Raw genomic sequence first — 16,424 nt, 5'->3', positions numbered from 1 at the left:
GCAGAAAAAGCATTTGATAAAAATCCAGCATCCTTTTCTAATTAGAACACTGAAGAGTATAGGCATTGGTGGCACATTTCTAAAACTGATTGAAGCTATCTATGACAAACCCACAGCCAATATTTTACTGAATGGAGTAAAACTGAAAGCTTTTCCTCTTAGAACTGGAACCAGACAAGGTTGTCCTCTGTCACCTTTACTATTCAACATAGTGCTGGAAGTTCTAGCCAATACAATTAGGCAAGACAAGGAAATAAAGGGAATCCAAATGGGAGCAGAGGAGGTCAAACTCTCCCTTTTTGCTGACGACATGATCTTATACTTAGAGAACCCCAAAGACTCAACCATAAGACTCCTAGAAGTCATCAAAAAATACAGTAATGTTTCAGGATATAAAATCAATGTCCACAAGTCAGTAGCCTTTGTATACACCAATAACAGTCAAGATGAGAAGCTAATTAAGGACACAACTCCCTTCACCATAGTTTCAAAGAAAATGAAATACCGAGGAATATACCTAATGAAGGAGGTGAAGGACCTCTATAAAGAAAACTATGAAATGCTCAGAAAGGAAATAGCAGAGGATATTAACAAATGGAAGAACATACCATGCTCATGGATGGGAAGAATCAACATTGTTAAAATGTCTATACTTCCCAAAGCAATCTACCTATTCAATGCCATTCCTATCAAAGTACCTACATCATACTTTCAAGATTTGGAAAAAATGATTCTGCGTTTTGTATGGAACCGGAAAAAACCCCGTATAGCTAAAGCAGTTCTTAGTAATAAAAATAAAGCTGGGGGCATCAGCATACCAGATTTTAGTCTGTACTACAAAGCCATAGTGGTCAAGACAGCATGGTACTGGCACAAAAACAGAGACATAGACACTTGGAATCGAATTGAAAACCAAGAAATGAAACTAACATCTTACAACCACCTAATCTTTGATAAACCAAACAAGAACTTACCTTGGGGGAAAGACTCCCTATTCAATAAATGGTGTTGGGAGAACTGGATGTCTACATGTAAAAGACTGAAACTGGACCCACACCCCCACTCACAAAAATTGATTCAAGATGGATAAAGGACTTAAACTTAAGGCATGAAACAATAAAAATCCTCAAAGAAAGCATAGGAAAAACACTGGAAGATACTGGCCTAGGGGAAGACTTCATGAAGAAGACTGCCATGGCAATTGCAACAACAACAAAAATAAACAAATGGGACTTCATTAAACTGAAAAGCTTCTGTACAGCTAAGAAGACAATAACCAAAGCAAAGAGACAACCTACACAATGGGAAAGGATATTTGCATATTTTCAATCAGACAAAAGCTTGATAACTAGGATCTATAGAGAACTCAAATTAATCCACATGAAAAAGGCCAACAATCCCATATATCAATGGGCAAGAGACATGAATAGAACTTTCTCTAAAGATGACAGACGAATGGCTAACAAATACATGAAAAAATGTTCATCATCTCTATATATTAGAGAAATGCAAATCAAAACAACTCTGAGATATCATCTAACCCCAGTGAGAATGGCCCACATCACAAAATCTCAAAACTGCAGATGCTGGCGTGGATGTGGAGAGAAGGGAACACTTTTACACTGCTGGTGGGACTGCAAACTAGTACAACCTTTCTGGAAGGAAGTATGGAGAAACCTCAAAGCACTCAAGCTAGACCTCCCATTCGATCCTGCAATCCCATTACTGGGCATCTACCCAGAAGGAAAGAAATCCTTTTATCATAAGGACACTTGTACTAGACTGTTTATTGCAGCTCAATTTACAATCGCCAAAATGTGGAAACAGCCTAAATGCTGTGGTATATGTATACCATGGAATACTATTCAGCCATTAAAAAAAATGGAGACTTTACATCCTTCGTATTAACCTGGATGGACGTGGAAGACATTATTCTTAGTAAAGCATCACAAGAATGGAGAAGCATGAATCCTATGTACTCAATCTTGATATGAGGACAATTAATGACAATTATGGTTGGGGGGGGTAAGCAGAAAGAGGGATGGAGGGAGGGGGGTGGGGCCTTAGTGTGTGTCACACTTCATGGGGGCAAGACATGATTGCAAGAGGGACTTTACCTAACAATTGCAATCAGTGTAACTGGCTTATTGTACCCTCAATGAATCCCCAACAATAAAAAAAAAAAAAAAAGAAATTGTTTGTGTGAACTTCAATCATTTGTAAAAACAGGAGATTAGAATCGTATGTAAGGATAACATGGAAATTTTAGAAGTCTTACCAACATGATCAAACAAGAGCATTAGACACTGAGGTGCTCAAAACACCGAACACTTCCAGTGGGGGGGTTTTAAGAGTATTTTAAATATAAATGTCTTAACACAATAACTAAGAAAATGCCATGAAGGTTACGTTAACCAGTTTGATGAAAAATTTCAAATTGTATATAAAACCAGCACATTGTACCCCATGACTGCATTAATGTACACAGCTATAATTTAATAAGAAAAAAAGTTAAAAGAGTATTTTAAAGATAGGTAAATAGATGGATACACAGATAGGTAACAAACATATATGGAAAATAAAACGAAGTTTCCAGTATACGGATCAGAAAGCTAAATCAGAAATGAAAACAACTAAGTGATCATATTTTGATCTGTAGGTCCTGGGATTATTTATAGGAGGAAACGTTTCTCAGTCTGCTAGGGCTGAGGATAATATTTTGTCACTATCTGTGTAAATGAGGAGGCTACTCTCCATTAGCAATATGCATGATTTTTCTGGCTGAAAGCTACAATAAAACTGTTTTTCCTTTTATGGATAGAGATATGATAGAATAAAAAGGCAGTCTTACATATCTATCATGTGGAGAGAGATATGTCGCATTCCAATTGCCATGTGTCCCAACTGATTTGGAATCATAACAGTAAAATAAACATGTAACTCAAATAGCCACTCAGCCATTGAACTAAAAATGTTGTGGAAAGAGTCTTAAAACTTGGAAATTAAAAATAAGCATTGTCTCTTATATTAAAAATAAGCGACCCTTAAGAGATCACTGGACTAAGAGATCATCTAAAATTGTGCAAAATGTCTCCCAATTTCAGTTGACATGTACTGAGCAGTAACTAAGTGCCAAGGACAGGGGCAGGTGTAAGATACGGTGATTAATGAATTCTCAGGTCTTCAGGGTAGAGGGAGGCACATGAGTGGCCATTAAACCTCAATGTTTACCTCCTCTCTCTACCTTCCTCCTCCTCCTCACCCTCCTCTCCTCCTCCCCATCTTCTTCCTCCCTCCTCTTCACCCTCCTTGTCCCCTTTTCCCCCTTGCTCCCCCTCCGTTCTGTGCCAGCTCCTCCACCAGCACCTCACTGACAAAGACTCTCAGCTCTTGTCACTTTCCTTGATCTCCCTGAGGGTGTCAACAAGCAGTAAAATGACCAAAAGAGAGGCCACCAGTGAAAGAAAAGAGAGGACTAGATAATTAGCCCCAGAGTAATTTTGAGTTGATGGAAATCCATTTATAGTGATCCAAAAAGTAACAGATGCCACGCTGTCATTTAATTTTTAAAGCCGCATAGTGTAGTTTTTAAAAAGTAAACTCGTCTTTTTGTATTATAAATACTCATTAATGGTTGAATAAACATACGATTCAGACAACAGCCCAATCCCTTGGGCTCTCAATAACAAGTGTTGAATGAACCCAGCTGAATGATTCATGACATTCCCGGGGGAGTGCCTACGTCTTTCCTTTCTTTTTTTATGAATATAAGGAGTCTCCTTGCAGGTAAATATAAATTAATGGGCTTGCAAGCCCCTTTTCCTTACCAGTTAAATAGGTACCAGTTAGTCCCTTTGGGATACAGATAGAATTGAAGGAAATGACACTTATTTTTAAAATGTGGTCCAGGTCAGTGTGTTCTTTGTAAGTTGCAGACTCTGATTGGCAGCAGTGTGACTTCACCTCCTCCCCTGACATGTAGCAAATGCACAACATTCACTACGTGACAGCCACAGTATTAAGGTGACACTGGTGTGATTACCAAACTTTTGTTAAAAAAAAATCTGTAAGAATTTATGTTAATGAGTGACAGCACTTAATTCAACTGGAAGCCTAGAAACTGATGTTATTAGTGCAAAGCCATGAACTTTAAATTACTTGGTGTCATAATTAGTGACAGGGGAATTCTTGGCCAGGGAAAATTGAGAGAGAACAACTGTGTCATAAAGGCCTCAGTACAGAAGTCCCGAGCAGAGCTCAGTGGTGAATTGCTTGGCTGCAAAATCAAGCTCCTTGTTCCCGCCAGCCACATTGTGTGTTGAGAAGCCAGCAGAATCCGGTGCCAGAGCTGCCGGCTGCTCCCCGGAGGACGTGCTGTCTCTTGCCCATATTTCACACGGAATAGTTAGTCACGATCAGCCAAACCACCAAATGTCCCATCTGTCCCCATGGCGCCAATAACAGGAACCCAGCTACCTAAACCTCCCAACGTTAAGGACTCCCTCAGCCATGAGTCACTGAAGGCCGCAGCACATGAAATGTGTCTGGAGGAAGGAAGAGGGACTTGACATTTGTAATGTAATTATGCACAGCAGTCTCATAGCTAAAAGGATTGTCATTTCATAGAGGATGGGAGGATTCTGTAGGTAAAAGGCTGGATATTTGGCAGCGCAGCATAGTCAGAGGACACCAGGTGCATGCCCCTGGGGGAGTACAGTGGGCATTGTTCTTCTGAGGGTCTCCCCTTCCCCTTCAAAGCTGGCTCCCACCTTTGTGTTTTCCTGATAAACCATTAGTGAGCCTTTATTATTTTTCAAATGGAATTTTTCCCATTATGAATTCCCTGTCTCAAGACCAGATCCTTATGCTGTTCTAACCAAAACAAAAAGAGAGAAGGGAAAGGGAGTAGGCTTTGATGAGGGAGATTTAAAGGGCATGAAGATCTCCCAGACTGAAATCCCTGATCTTTTTTAGGGTTTTGTGAAATTATTTTATTTTAAATGTCACACCCAGAGAAGGACGACCATCACATTGGTCATTGTTCATTTCAACAGAAAAGTGCTTTTGATCAAATGACAAAACCTGCCTTGCTTAGCTTGTGTGTCCCTCGGAGCACACACTGCTTTCTGTGTGTGGCCAGGAGGGATGCAGCTGTGTGCAGGGGTATATGGCCTGTAAGAAACAATAAATGACCACTCGGGCTTCTAAAAGCCAGGTTCCAGAGACTCCGGGTCCCAGCCAGGATCAAGGTTGTGGATGTAGAAGCTGCACTTGAATCCTTGCTATGTGAGTGCAATCTGCCTGCTTCTGTGGGGAAGTTCCCATAAAGCCACCGCCAACATCCCAGAGTGTCTGGCTCTGAAGTACCCCCTTGTTACTGGACCAAAAGGGGCTGGCCACCTGTCACTGTCAGCCAAATGCAGAGATGGGGATTAGGACCAACAAGCTTTATTATCAGAATTCTCCAGCAATTCTGGAGAACAGTGGGGTAGCCTCTCCAGGACTGTTCTTCCCTTCCATTTTCAAAACCATAGTTTTATATATAAAAATTCAAAGCAAAATCCATATTAACCCTTATCTTAAACAATAATAAACAATCAGCATAACCCATGACCTATTACAACATTTCCAATTCAAAAGTTAATCTCCTAAATCAATCATCCTAAACTACTCAAGGTACACACTGTTGGGTTGAAGCTAAATTTACAAAACAAGAGTGGAAGACATGGGTTGAAGCCTACCTGGGACCTAACCCAACCTGACCAGCTGTGTCCTGTTGGCCCTCGCCCAACTGACTGCGTCTTATTCTCACTACATGTGCACCCACCATCAGTAGTGATCACTTCCCTCTGCATATTAAAAATAATTACTTAATGTCATATATATTTTTTTCCTTTGGAGAAGGTACCTCAAGGCCTGGGACACAGTAACACCTCTGGGGCTTATCAAGTGACAAGCTAACATATCGGATAGCAGATGATGCATTCATTTGGTATGCAGTTGCCTAGTTGTCAGATTTGGATTTCAACTTCCCTGAGAAAATGATCCAATTTCTGCTGTGCCGAGGAACGTGTTTGTTCAAACACACTGAGCTCTCATCCCTGCCAGTTTTCACAAAACAGGCTGGCTCTGCTGAAGGACTGCGTATCACAGAGGGAGGAATTACAGAAAGAGGTCTGCCAGCCTCTCTGTGGGGGGCCGTTCAACTCTGTCTCAGCCACGCAGGAGAACAAAAAACAGGGTTGCTTTAATATTCCTCTGCCAGAAGAAATATTGGGGTCACTCTAGCCCTGTGACTGTTTAGAACGAGGGCCAGGAGTTTGTAGGTGGGGGTGGTGGGAGGATGAAGAGAAGAAAAGAAAATGTTGTATTTGGATCAAGTACTCAGACTGCTTTGTTGCAGAGAGCTGTTACAACAAAGATGCATCTGGCTGAGCTCTGGTTTTTAGATCACTCAAGCCCCATTTCTGAAAGAACTAAGACACAGTTAGTTACACTTAGGATGTTTAATTGACCTCTTATTAGGTCTGCTCCTGTATCCTCACAAAATACCATCCCTGTGAGAAACAAAGTGAAGAATTTTATTACATAAATGAAATAAAAACTCGAGATTTGCCATATAAAACAGCAGAAGATTAGATGAAAAACCTGTTTGAACATTAAGATAATTAGATTTCATTTTAGTACCTTTGCTATATTATATTCTGTAACTGCCACAGGGGTGACGGCAATTTTACTTTTCCTGCGGACTTGTATATTGCTGGCGGAAGGAACGCCTTTGTGCTCATGTGCATTCATGACAATGCTGGACACTCTGTTGGTCCCGTTGGCTTTACAATGATGTGATCCAGAAGCGTGGCTCTGGAAATCACCTGAAAGGAGAAAATGGGCAAATCCTCAGACAATCTTCAGTGGCTCATTATAGTCCTCCATTATACGCAAAGAGGAGAACTCTAACAAATGTGTTCATAAATGGCCTCCAGATGGTACATTTTCTATGAGCTTCTCAGGTTACTATTGTAGCTGCTGTGAAATAGTCAGAAAATTAGGTGTGTTGCTTATCTGTGTGCTATTGTGAGGGTCGGTGACTCAGCCTTTGTATCACTTTGAAAAACACATTCGTATGCTGCTAATAACAACAGCATTGATTAAGGATCCCATATTAGGAATTATGAGCCACTGCCATCTGTAAGAGCCACCCAGAAGCCTGGTGAAAACTAAGATACCGTAGCTTATCACCAAAGGAATCCTGTAATGAAAATAAAGGAGATGCATTTGAAATGATGATCTATTAGTGACAAGCACTACAAAACAGGGCAAGAAAACAATGGCCAAACTTATACACTAGAGTGTGGAGCAGATAATGATGTGGATAATTTCTGGTTGCCATGGAGACACTCCCTGGCTCATTGGCTGCGATGCTGTACCCCATCAGAAGCCACCACCGCTCCTTTCTAAACTCAAAATGAATTTAGGGCCATTCAGGAGGCACTTGTTCACCTTCCACTATGTACCTAAAACTACCAGGTGGGGAAGATCAAAGAGGTGTACAGCACGGTCCCTGCTGAAGCTGGGTTTCACACGCAGTAACTACAGCCTAGTACAGCTCAGGAGGTAGCTGCTCAGCAGGAAATGCAGTGTGAACGGGAAGCTCTGTGCTCAATCTGGAAGGACAGAGATGAATATGGACTGAAGCCACATGGAAGGCATAATGGCAGGAGAACTTGAGGGGTGGTGACATTGGCTCCTACTGAGCCCTCAGTGAATGAGCAGAGGGAAGAGCATTCCAGATGGGGCGTGGATGAGCAGAGCTTCTAAGGCAGAGCTTCTAGGCATGTTACCAAGACATTAAGGAAACCACCCCTGATTTGGGTCGAGGACCTTGGTAAATAACTGATATGGTTAACAGAGTTTAGGCAAGACTACTGGGGACCTGAACTGAGATTTGATCACATAGGCCCTGGAGGTTGATTTTAGGTCTGTGAGCAGGATGATGATGTAATGAAAGACATGTTTTACAAACACTGGCCAAAAGGTAACCCTCAGGACAGATTGGAGGGGAGTCAGACTAGAGGCTAAGGAACCAGAGAAGTAAGAGCCCAGGCTCAGGTGGTAAACATGGTCATTGGGGAAAATGAGGAGTGTCTACAGAGAAACATTCATAGCATTTGGTAACAGGAAGAGAGGTGCATGAAGACTCCTGAACACTTCTTCAGAATAAAAGAGGCTCCAGGACTATCTGAAGCCCAGATTTGTCTGATCTGAGCTTGGGCTTGAGGTGGGGTCTGGCCTTCCATATTTAGGGTATGAAGCAAAAGGACAAACAAAATAATGCAGAGAATTTTAGGGCAGTAAAACTATTCTATGTAACATTATAATGGTGGGTACATGTCCAACCCCAATAATGAGCCCTAATATAAACTGTGGACTTGGGTGATAAAGGTGTGTTATCATAGGTCCTTTGATTGGAACAAATGCACCCTCTGCTTCAAGGGAAGCTTTGATGGTGGAGGAAGGTATGGGGAACTCTGTTCTTTCTGTTCAGTACACCTACAAACCTGAATCTGAGGAGTGTCTACAAAGAAGCATTCATAGCATTTGGTAACAGGAGGAGAGGTGTATGAAGACTCCTGAACCCTTCTCTCTTCCCTAGAATAAATAGGCTCCAGGACTTTAGATAAAGGTCTTCTAAACTACTCTAAAAAAGAAAGTTTATTGAAACAAACAAGCAGGAACAACAAAAATAATGTAAATTGCCAGAAATGGAATCAAAGACCAAGTAGATAGTCAATATGTGGACAAAGAAGGAAAAACCACCCTGTAAAGGCAGCTAAAAACCTCTCCAAATGGAAGAAGTTTGGGCATCTAGGATATGAACTAGAGAAAGCAGAGCTGGTCCCACCAACTGCAGAAAAGAAAAGAAACAAAGTAGGCAGGGAGGAGCAGGACCTTCCCATGAAGGAGATTGCAGTCTCACCCCCCATGCGCCCGACACCCCAGTGGTAGAGCCACCAAGATGAACAGCAGGTGTCAGGCCTGAGTGAGGGCAAGGAAAGTGAAAGGCCCAGCAGCCAGAGGCGGGGCGTTCCACCCTACCCATCACTGACATCCTGTGGCTCTGTTCCTTTTCTTTGTTAGAGAAGTTAAGTAGTCATGGCAGTATTAACACCATTTTATAGAGAAGTAAGAGACAGAAAACCAGGTCCTTTTCTAACATCAGTGATGTTTGACCTGAAATTAATTATTTGCTGTGAATCTGGTTTGTTTGTTTGCATGCATGACTGATTGACTAAACCATAATGTTGTTGTCACGGTATGCATTATTTTCCTAAGTGTTTTGACCTCTTTGGAGACAGGGATGCTCTGACTACCTAATGTTAGAGCAGAGTAAGGTAACAGATTCATTAGAATCTGAAAGAAGGCAGTTCAGAATAAGCATGTAACAATAGGTTAGACAGTCCGTGAGTAATGTCACTACTTAATGGTAGCTCCCATTCAGGAAGTCCTGGCATATATTTCATATTTATGAATAGGTAAGGTTTAGTTTTACCTAAAGTTTGGGTAGAATTAAAAAAAAAATCTATCAGACTTTGAAGGCACTATCTGAGGAGTAGCAAAGTGTAACTTGGGGTCATTATGCACACTCAGATCAGTCTCTGGGTGGATTACCTTCATCTCCCAGCAGAGTCAGCAGTGGCCAGGGTTATTGCTTTAATAACGCACACGTCCGCTGTTAATGTTTACCATCTAGCTAATCAAAACTCCAGAGAATGCATGCCATGTTTGCATTGTTACAAGGTAGATGTCGTTTTACAGTTAGCTTCATTATAACTGGAACATAATCATACATTACTTTTTTCATGTTTCACTGTGAAGCTTTAAAATAATTTAACACATATAAATATACAACCCTAGGTACCACAAAAGCATATAAATGACACTTATTTATATAAGGATACATAAATATACTCACCCAAACATACCCATATAATTCTTATGAGATATATTTACAGTCTTTACCTTAAAATGGGATTGTTTTATATAAATACTGTATAAAATGAAAATTTTTACTTGCTTTCTTAATCATGCAGTAAAAAATATGACTCACAAATTAGGCACCAGGAGACCAAGTTAAAGCAACCGTAAATGAAGATACTGGCGTACATAGAGCGTATTTAGAATTGTGAACTTCAGAGAAAAATAATCACAGTATTTTACCTATAAGCAGATATTCGGAAAGGTAAAAAAATACTCCCATACTAAGCAGAGTTTTTAAATTTCACTTTAAATGAAAGCAATGTTTTCCAAAGACCATGAACTTCCATGATAATGACACGTAAGATCATCCTCTCCTTGCAGGCCTCGCAGCGCAGACTATTTTATGCAAGAAGCTAAACGGATGAAGCATAAAGCAGATGCAATGGTAAGACCCTTTTCTTTCCAGACACATTCTTCCAAATTATGTTGGTACTGCAGCTTCATCACGGGGGCAATATAGCTAGGGTAATTATAAAATCTATTACAGGGATGGCTGGGTCTGTTAAATGGAGAAACGTTTATATAATCAAGTGTTCATAGCCCAATAAATTATGACTTCAACCAATAATGTCTGACCGAGAGAAAGCCCTGGATAAATGAATATTTCAACTTAGTCCTAAGGTTTGAATAATAACTAAAGCCAGTGGATTCAGTGGATAATACTATTTTTTTTTTCCTTTAAAAAAAAAAATCTAGATTTCTGTTTTTCTCTCTTGATAACCTAGCCAACCTTTGGGTTGGTCCCAGGATCAAATCTCTTTCCAAAAACACTGGTGTTCTTCCTGTATTCTGCCAAATAAATGCTTTTTCTGAAACTGTACAATATAGAAACTATTATCTGCACATGGGACTCTTAAGTAGTCACCATGGTTTGCTGTTTTCAAAGAATAACTTTTCTTGCTTGAATAATCCCTTGTTTTGGAAAGCTTGAAGGTCTCCAACAAGAAATATAAAACTTCTATTTGTTTTCTAAAAGAGATCTTACGGTTGTTCCATCTTAAGATCTCATCCAGAGGTGCTCCCTGCCTACCTAGTAATTCATTTCTATTCAGTGTTGCTAACTGAGATGAGTCAGGTGCTGGAAAGCAATAAGGCATTTCAAATTGAGACTTTCAGAATATTGGAGATGTTTAAACAACAAGAGTACTGGACAAGGTTCCAGTGCTACTGATGGTGCTCATTAGACATTTATTTGTGTGCAGACCACTGCCTGGGAACACTGGGACAGGGGAAATAACCCCTAAGTATCAGAAAACAGAAAAGGGCAGTGGAAGGTCTCAGTCTCAGTCTGGTGGGGAATTCTAGTCATCTGAAGAAGCTGATCCATTGTCCCTATTGGAGAAAAGCATCAAATTCTTATTCATTCACCATCATCTTACCCAACCTTACCTTTCCTGTTGATGTTTCCCAAGAGAGAGAATTCTGCTCCAGCTGGGCTGATCCCCCACTGGCCTCTAAACACACGTCTGAGTTTTTGCACCTGCAGAGCTTCACACTCAACACCCTCAGCATCCTCCTCAAATCTGTTAAAACCTCCCATACCTTCCCAATATCATTTTCAGACCCCCTTCCTGCAGCTTTCCCAGCCTCGCTGTGGCCCCATCCTTTGTTCCCTTCCCGCCATTTCATTTGCCCTGGACCCTTTGCTTCCGCGTTGTGTTGGTTAATCACAGACTGCCTTGCACTCTGAACTATCTCGTAGGTGCACATTTTCTCTCTGCAAATGTATTAGATGTTCCTCGAAGGAGCTTTTGTTTGTCAAGGGCACATACCACAGACTGGGATGCTTTAGGAAATACTTAATGAAATAACTTCATTTATCTGCAAGTGTTGCCAAGAAATAGTGCTTTATAGCTTGTTAGGTTTGTAAGTAGCTTAAAATTTTGATTTGCTAATGAATCTTGTTCTACATTTCTGCTGTTTGAGGTGTCGTTACTAACGAAGTTTTGTTTTTGTTTTTTCAGTGGCAAGGCCTAGAATAGTGTTTAGAACATGTGTGTCAATCTGTGTTTTGATGGACGAATCATTTGAAAATTGGGGAGATGTTGCAGTCCAAAGTTAGAATATGCAATTATCTAGAGATAGTACACTTTGTATAGAACCAGGAACTTGATGTGTAAGTTTAGATTTATAAGAATTTAGGAATATAGAGCTGATTAATTCATGGTTATCCTCGCCGATGTGGGGAAAAACTAACAGAAACTTATACAACTGCAGAGAATTTCAAAAAATTTTTATTATTTTCAACTTTGCGTCCCATTTGGCAAGGCTAAAATAGTACCTTGGGTTTTATTTCTTCTCCTCTCCTCTCTTGCTCTTAAGGGAGGTCCTAACTATTAATGAAAAACAATTGAGAAGAGGGAAGCACGGAAATGGAAATGTCACAGCGTAAAAAATAATAACCATAGCCTGGAACCATCCAAACTGGGCATGTACCCAAAAAGGTATAAAAACTCTTCTATGGAACCGGAACCTATCAACTTTGATGGATACTTAGCAAAGCCCAAAAGTACAAGGAACCGAGTTGCCAAACCATTAAGGGTTAGAAAGAGAGAAACAGAAATTAGGAAATCAGAGCTGCCGTGAAGTTCTGAGCAATGTGGATTGGCAGTTGTCATGTGGGTTTGGTACAATTCTATGGGTAAGCATTTACTTACTCCAAACCAAGAGCAATTTGAAAAAAATAACTAGAGAAGGAAGTACCCTATTTTTTTGTTCCCCCAGCTTCATTCGCAGGATTTTGGAAGTGAAAAGTTGAGTTTCTCTAATAAACTACATGGTATGTGACAATGTCATTTAAAAACGTGTTATTAAAGAAGATACTGTATTAATTCTGTTGATCAGGTGGAAAAGTTTGGAAAGGCTTTGAACTACGCCGAAGCAGCTTTGTCATTTATTGAGTGTGGAAATGCAATGGAACAAGGCCCCATGGAATCTAAATCTCCTTACACGATGTATTCAGAAACAGTAGAACTCATCAGGTAAGCACTGTGCCTCCTGCCGGGAGTTGAGGAGGGTGAGGAGCAGCGTGTGTCAGCGACAGGAACCAGCATTCATCCTCCAAAAATAAGAGCCTAAGCCTAAGGTCTTGCGAGGCCTGTCGGCACACTCCACCTCCTCTGCTCTGTTTGTGAGCGAGGCTGGCCGGCACCTGTGACCCCGGATTGCTGAAGGAGAGTGGGTGGGCTGAGACATGCCTGCTTCCTCCAGTTAGGAAGTGGCAGGGTTTTTAACTCATTTTAACTCATTTTACCTCATAAGATGCTTTAAAAAAACAAATCTGGCTCAGGTTAGAATGATCTCAATCTTTAACTCCATCAGCGAATGATTAGGAATATTTATGAAAGAAAAGAAGACTCAGATTCAGGGGATTCTCTGGAAGGAGCCATCTGGGGTGTACTGCCCCCCTAGTCTGGGTTACAGCCTGGGCACAAGCACCGCCCGCCAACCTCAGCTGATGAGACACATAACATGCTGATGCGCAGGATTTCCGATGGGGCACTCCAGGGGTTCAGTGGGAGACCCTGTGTTCCATGCTGGAGTCCTGGAAAGGCACATTCATTAATGTCCTTTTTTTTTTGCAGTTTTTGGCTGGGGCTGGGTTTGAACCCGCCACCTGTGGCATATGGGGCCAGCACCCTACTCCTTTGAGCCACAGGCGCTGCCCTGTCTTTTTTTTTTTTGAGACAGAGTCTCACTTTGTCACCCTCGGTAGAATGCTGTGGTGTCACAGCTCACAGCAACCTCCAACTCCTGGGCTTAGGCGATCCTCTTGCCTCAGCCTCCCAAGTAGCTGGGACTACAGGCGCCTGCCACAACGCCCAGCTATTTTTTTGTGGTTGCAGTTTGGCCGGGGCTGGGTTTGAACCCACCACCTTTGGTATATGGGGCCAGTGCCCTACTCACTGAGCCACAGGTGCTGCCTAATGTCTTTTTTTTTTTTTTTTTTTTTGAGACAGAGTCTCACTGTCTCCATTGGTAGAGAGCTGTGGCATCACAGCTCACAGCAACCTCAAACTCTTAGGCTTAAGCAGTTCTCTTGCCTCAGCCTCCCAAGTAGCTGAACTACAGGTGCCTGCCACAATGCCTGGCTATTTTTTGTTGTAGTTGTCATTGTCATTTGGCAGGGCCAGGCCAGATTCTAACCTCCCAGCCCCGGTGGCCAGCGCCCTAACTTCTGAGCTACAGGCACCGAGCCATTAATGTCTTCTTAATGAACAATTAAGGAAATTTTATCGACTAACCCTACTAAAACCTTCGTAGTATGATTTGTGTTTCTAGCCAGTTTAATTGCTTGGGATAACATCTGATACCCATTGTGTGAAATAATTGTTCCTAAAATTAATTTTAAATGGCTTTCTGATTATGAGACACTATGCAACCTAAGCTTAGGTATTTTTTAGAACGTCCCAACATTGCATGTGGTAGATTTGTAGTTATCTTAGGGTACAGTCTTTTGGGTATACACTGGCCAGAGATGTTCCTGGGCATTTTACAGCACTCTTCCTTTAGTATATAATTTCTAGCCTTACATTACCTCCAAAAAAGCATTTCTCAAGAATGTTTTGAAAGTCAACACTATTTTGTCATTTTTCTCATTTCTACTAAGCCAATGTATTGGTGATTCCTCTGTACTCTCATTTTATATGGTGTAGTATTTTCAGCAGTGAAGAAAAGAAAACAGAATAAAAAAAACCTGCTAAATTAGTCTTAAGAGATCCTTGATGCTCCTTGATGCTCACATTGCCTCCTCAGAACAGCCTCAGATGCCCACAGGCAGGCAGGGAAGGAAGTGGATGCAACTGGATGGGCCCAAAACAGTAAGATACCCTGGAATGTGAGTGTCTTGAGCACAGGGATAAAAACAGTTTGGTTTTTATCTGATTAGTTCACTGTTATAGCCCTAGTCCCTAGAACAGTTCTTCCTGGCATATAGTATGTGCTCAATAAATGTTCAAGGAATGCATGAATAAGCAAGCCTAGGGCCTGCAGTGAACTGGAATTTCCTGGCCTGCTTAAAGTCATTTACATTTTTAAAGTCCAAACAACAAAAAAGCCTGATGCCAGTGAATTGTACCTTGGAGTACTGTGATACCACCCTCACTGTGCCCACTGGTGCAAGTAACTTTGCGTGGTAGAGAACATACTCTACCTTCTAGACAGTTCAGAATGGTTAGAATCCCTTAAACTAACCAGAAAACAAAAGGAGTGGTTTTTTTTTTTGTAAGCTAAGTTAGAAAATAGCATTACTGTATTTGCCACATAAATCTGCGTGTTGCCCACCCCGTGTGACCTCGCTGCCTAGGTGTATGTGGCCAGCACCCTAACCACTGAGCTGTGGGCACCGAGACAACAGAATCATTTCTTGAGCAATTTCAGTGAACCAGCCTGCTATGCCGAGAGCTTTACGAACACTATCTTGGTTAATCCTTATAATAATGTGACGTGATTAGCAACACTAGTCTATTTTTATAATACAGAAGTAGAGACTTAAAGGTATTGATACACTTGTCTAAGTTCTCACAGCTAATAAGCATCTGATCTGGGATTTGAATCTAGGACGCTCTGAGTATTATACATACTGCTTCAGCTTTCTCGAAGAGTCCACGTATGTAACTTCGTATGTTATTGGGAGAAAGCCATGGCCTCAGTTCCCCTGGATAGGGAAATAAATGAAATTAAGTGCAGTCCATAAAAGCCACTAGTTTCTCCTAGCACGTGTCCATAGAACCAAATATAGATTTAAAATGTGCCCAGAATACTTACACTGCTGACAAAGTATGAATTACCTAACAAACAAAAAGGGATAAATCTAAGCATTCATCTGAGCACCAGGAATGAAAATTCTTCTGAGGCGAGCCTAGAGGATTGAACTTGGCCTCCATCTGGCAGCCACTCAGCTATAAATCAATATCTGGGGAGTTGCATCTTAGAATGGGTACAGGCGAAACTTACTAAATGCAGAATACAAATGCCTACATACAGTAACTAAGAAAATGCCATGAAGGCTACGTTGAACAGTTTGATGAGAATATTTCAGATTGTATATGAAACCCACACATTGTACCCCTTGATTGCACTAATGTACACAGCTGTGATTTAACAATAAAAAAAAAAAAAATATATATATATATATATGGGGAGAATGAACATGATTCCATATACATGACTAGTTCTTGAGCCGATACCACTCCTGACAATCTGTAACATTTGAACTCGTGTTATTAAAAAGCGGAAAATAAGTAGGCAGGCAATCACAAAAGTCATTTTGGTGTAGTCATCACCCTAATGTAAAGCTTGGAGGAAATGAGGCAGCATCAGCTAGCTTTTAAGGAAGAATTATCAGCAAGCACTACGAAAAACTTAAGTACTGGGCAGAGAGAACT

General features: G+C 41.0%; 1 protein-coding gene across 3 annotated transcripts in view; it reads left to right on the top strand.

Annotated features, from left to right (window-relative positions):
• AFF3 (ALF transcription elongation factor 3) overlaps positions 1-16,424 on the top strand; it is a 565,722-nt gene that overhangs the window by 535,459 nt on the left and 13,839 nt on the right. For all 3 annotated transcript variants that reach the window (XM_053588375.1, XM_053588376.1, XM_053588374.1), the window contains exons 18-19: positions 10,360-10,423; positions 12,883-13,019. In XM_053588375.1, the coding sequence (XP_053444350.1) occupies positions 10,360-10,423; positions 12,883-13,019 (201 nt within the window). The remainder of the gene's footprint in view (positions 1-10,359; positions 10,424-12,882; positions 13,020-16,424) is intronic.

This window comes from Nycticebus coucang, chromosome 4, assembly GCF_027406575.1.
Source record: "Nycticebus coucang isolate mNycCou1 chromosome 4, mNycCou1.pri, whole genome shotgun sequence".
Taxonomy (NCBI): domain Eukaryota; kingdom Metazoa; phylum Chordata; class Mammalia; order Primates; family Lorisidae; genus Nycticebus; species Nycticebus coucang.
The sequence above is the reverse complement of the archived record's forward strand: the minus strand, read 5'-3'. Positions and strand labels throughout refer to the sequence as shown.